Source organism: Zingiber officinale, chromosome 2A, assembly GCF_018446385.1.
Source record: "Zingiber officinale cultivar Zhangliang chromosome 2A, Zo_v1.1, whole genome shotgun sequence".
NCBI classification, from domain to species: Eukaryota; Viridiplantae; Streptophyta; class Magnoliopsida; order Zingiberales; family Zingiberaceae; genus Zingiber; species Zingiber officinale.
The window spans coordinates 12,353,997-12,358,695 of NC_055988.1; the positions used below are offsets into that span (position 1 = coordinate 12,353,997).

Consider the following 4,699-nt stretch of genomic DNA (forward strand, 5'->3'; position numbering starts at 1 on the left):
TGGTTTTTTGAAAGTTTGGGATGCTATGCGGATTTACAAATCTGAATTTATCAATCTTATTTTCTTTTACCAACTTTTTATAAAGATGCCTGCCATTTGAAATAAAAAAAATCAGAACTATATTAGATATTAAATACTGATCTAATAAAGTATGTGCTTCTTATATACTAAATTTAAAAAAGAACAAACAATACTACAAGGTAATTCGAAGACTTACCATATGTAAACAACCACACAATTTCCTGAAATTGGCTCCAAGTGATACAAAGCACTAATGTCCTCAAGATGCAAGTTCAGTTCATAATCATCTTGAAATACCTCATGACCTAAAGCAATTGACAATTTCCTTTCATTCTCAAGAGCACGCTTACAATAACAATACACCACGCGCAATGATCTTGGCACACTTGATAACAAAGTCTGGTTATTTTCTACATGTGCTGTTTTCTTCATTTGACGCTTCTAATAATTGTAATTGTAAACTTTTTAGATAGGTGCAATACTAAATAGTTTCACAGATATTTACTTTGAAATATTATCTTAGATGTACCTTTTGTCGTAGCATCAGCAGGTGTTTTGGCCAAGCCACATGGGTTCCAACAGCATCACCAATAGTTTCACATTCATTGGGAATCGAAACTGGCAAACATGCTGATTTCTGCATTGCTTCATCGATGGATACACGCATACAATTCTTGGGTAACGGAACACCATGGAGAGAGTGATTAACTCCAATGACCTCAACAACTGTACCATATGCAACAATGTCTGTGCTAGAATCCAATGTCAAAATAACTGATTTAACCTAAAAGATAAATAGTTGTGTCATTGAATTATACTAACTCTTTATTTTAATAATAAATATAACCACAACTTATATACCTGTAAAGCAACTTCTTTATCCACAACTTGCATTTCGACATCATTGAACTCTTCATGACTGGGGAAAGTCTTATCGGTGTTCAGTTTATTGTCATTTTGCTGAGGTAACTTTACCGACCAACTTCCTTTGTCATCAATGTCACTGCCCCATCCACCCTTTTTGTAGACAATTGCTTCAAGGTTTTGAATGCGTGTATCTTGGTCTTGAATTAATTTTCTAGCCTCCACCAACTCTCTCTTTTGCTCAATCAGTAGCTCTCTATCAACATGGTCAGTCTTCCATCTACTACCATTAAAGAACAATGATGGAGTGATATGACCTCCAACAGCCCTCACACGTCCACTATGTTCTCTTGAATTGAGTGCTTTCGTAAGAATATCTTCTTTTGTCCCATTAATTTCGAGTGTACCCTCACGCTTCTGTTGTATATAATCATCCTGTCATCCAAATAAAAAAAATTACTTTAAAAGTTTCATTGAAATACAATAATTGATTTTTACTCATAGCTTCTCACAATCTTGTCTATTGTTTGTTTCAACTCTTGGCCATCAAATTTACCTTCTTTATTAACCCTTCCTTTCTTCCAAATAATAGCTCTATTGATTTCATCATCGTCACATAATTCATTTGCCTAAGAACAAGAATAATTGAATGATATATGTTAAATAAGAATGATTATTAAATGCTAAACAAAATCGTTATACGAATTTTATAAGCAAAATATACTTACTATTTCTTCAGCATATCGTGCATATCCTTTACGAGCAAGGCGATGGGGGTATATGTTCTTCTTTCTTTTCTCCTTCTGTTGTTCACTTAGTTTCTAGTCAAGTGAAACATTCCACATATCAAATTTACTAATTCATCATTTACCTTAATATCTACTTATTTTGAAAGAACAAAAGACTAAACTTACAATAAAGTCATCAGACATGCGAGTCCTGACAAAAGAAATCCAATCATCTCTTGCAAGACCATAGCCGCTAGGTGGTTCATCCAACTCTTCGAGTTTGTCAAGCTTCTTCGAAATGAATGTCTGAGTGAGATGGGATTTAAACTGACTCCACTTATTACTTGCTGAATTCAAACATCCCTTCTTCCAACTTGGGGGAACATCATATGTCAGCTATAAAACACAATTGGGAATACAATAAACTGATTAGTACCTATATTCATCATTGACACCATAAGCAAACACAATTTCTGGAAATTATTCTAGCATTGAAACAACACACACATACATTAAGTTTAAGGCATTCTCATCATTGAGTGTTTTGGAGATCTGAAATTACCAAAACAAAGCTAATGCAGGAGTGCTCGTGGCTTTTGATTTGCCCTATTTGTTTATTAGTTTAATTGTGGATCTATTTTCAATCTGGATGATTTAGTTAACGATAGAGTCTCAGCGCTGTTAACATCGTTCGCCTTATTATAGGCAAGTAGTAACTCGCATGGATGTATCCACTTCCGAATATGATGAAACTAATGCCTTAAAATAGGAGGTTATTATACACCCATAATAATTTGGTTGATAGTAGGGTTGTAATATCTAAAACAGAAAACATTTGATATTCAAGTTATTAGATGGATGGAAGCTTTGGATTGTAGTAGACAACCACAAACAATGAGATATACAACCATTTCTCTTGTATTTGTATAGTTTTGTTAGGAAGATTGAGCTTTAGTATTTAACATGTCTAGAGCCTTAAGTTCAGTTGTTGTGCTATTGCACATATTGGATATTTGTGTATATCAGATATAAAATCATGCCCTTAACATTTTGTTTGAAGAATCAAGTGCAAGTAAAGACATATACAAACAGCACTAGCTTTGGACACTGATATGACAGACAAATGGATTTGTTCTTGATTTCGTACAATTAACCTAGGACAATGTTAGGATCCTTTGAGGATTGTTGGTTACTTATAATCCTAAGTTTTCTAGTTGGAGCAACATTCGTTTTGAAATTGTTTGATGATTGGCAGTTGGTAATCAGGTCTTACAATGTTTGTAGATTTGGTAATTTCTTGTTGAGACACTGGACGACAATGCAATCCTGGTTTTCTCTTTGCTTTACAATTGTTTCAATGCTAATGCAGAAACAAAGCTACCAGAACTAAGTACAAATGAAAACCCCACTGATATAGAAAAAGAACCTACTGAGGGATCTAAAACTGAAATGGAACAAGGAGAATCACGAACAACAGAAGAACAACCTACTGAAACATACGAAGCTGAAAGAAAGGAAGCAGAACCTTGTGAAATTTAAGAACCTTCAACTGAACTATCTAAACCTGAGCAAATGCAGCAGAGCAACTTGAAATAGAAAACCAATCTTTAACTTGTATATATAAAAATCATACTGTTGAATGCTGGAGTAGCAAGAACAGCAGGCAATTCATACTGTTTTACTATCTTTAACTCATCTTTTCATGCATGCCATGATATGACAAATAAAATTTGCAACATGATAATTGACCAGAATTTCTTTAACTTACTTACATTAACTGATTCCCATATCAATTCTTTAACTTCATTTGGAACTTGTTTCCACGTCTTGTAAGATATCTTGACCTTTTCTCGAGCAAGCAAGCCAATGTAACTTTGCATTGCAATAGCAGCTCCTCCTACTGGCTGTCCAAGTTTATTAAATCTTACCTCATTTCGAATTCCTTGAACCCTTTGTTTAGTAAGCTTATCCAGATGGGTACGACCTCTAGATGTTCTTGTTGTTTCAGTGTCTGTAGATTCCAGCATTGTCTCAACCTGTAAACCGTTGTTAGTGGATGTAGATGCAATTTTTCCTTTGCCCTTCCCAATCGTTGCAGGTTGTCCTTTTCTCTTGCTTGAAGCATGAATTGTGTCATCACCATCAGATTTGATTTTAAGCTTTCCAAAGGATGCCATAGATCTCAAATTTAATCTATTGATAAAAAAGTGAAACAACATATCAATATTTAAAAAAAATACACAATAAGAAATTCACCTACAAAAGAAAATCAGCATACATAGATAAAAATTTGAAATACCATCATGTGCACAAAATCATATTCAAAAACAAGATACATATCAATATTGTCTACAAACATATCTTCAAAAAAAACTATAATTGGTTAAACATTTTCAACCCAAGTGCCATCACAATCTTCACGAAGGCATTGGGGTTCATTGTCATCTACTCCGTAAGCATCCATTGATGGTAACTCTCTGGTAAAAGATTGATAGTGGACTATAGTGTCTTCCAATTCATCCCCATTTGCATATTCAAATGACTCTCTAGTAGGAGTTGCAAGTACAATACTCCATACAGGATCTTCAGGATCTTCAATATAAAATACTTGCTTTGCTTGACTTCCCAAGATAAAAGAATCTGATTTGAATCCAATTCGTTTCAAATTTACCAATGTGAAACCAAGATCATCTACTTTTATACCATTATTATTCTCCACCCAATTACATTTGAACATTGGAATTTGAAATTTGTGGTAATCAAGTAACCATATTTCTTCAATAACTCCATAAAAAATCATGTCCGACACAATTGGATTTTTATCCTTTGCACTGGCAACTTGCATTGTCTTTGCGACTAAGCTTACTCCAGAATTTTGAGCAACTCGTACATCATCACGTTCTTTCGTAGCATAAGTAATCCCATCAATCAAATAACTAGAATACTTTAACACTTTCTTGCTAGGTCCACGCGCTATCCACTTTAATCTTTCAGATATTTGAAGGGTCGAATGGTCAACCGCACGTTCAACCTATAGTTAACAATATAATAAAATTTAAATTTTTGTGTAAGATACCAAGAGTTGT

The 4,699-nt window shown here is 34.0% G+C and overlaps 1 protein-coding gene across 1 annotated transcript; it reads right to left on the minus strand.

Moving 5' to 3' along the window:
- Positions 1–213: 213 nt before the first annotated feature.
- On the minus strand, positions 214–3,790 carry LOC122043550. Its single transcript, XM_042604173.1, has 7 exons — positions 3,386–3,790; positions 1,800–2,009; positions 1,614–1,706; positions 1,398–1,514; positions 883–1,320; positions 551–805; positions 214–462 (listed from the first exon to the last, which is right to left on the minus strand). The coding sequence occupies exons 1-7, from the start codon at positions 3,788–3,790 to the stop codon at positions 214–216; spliced, it is 1,767 nt and encodes a 588-aa protein (XP_042460107.1).
- Positions 3,791–4,699: the final 909 nt, after the last annotated feature.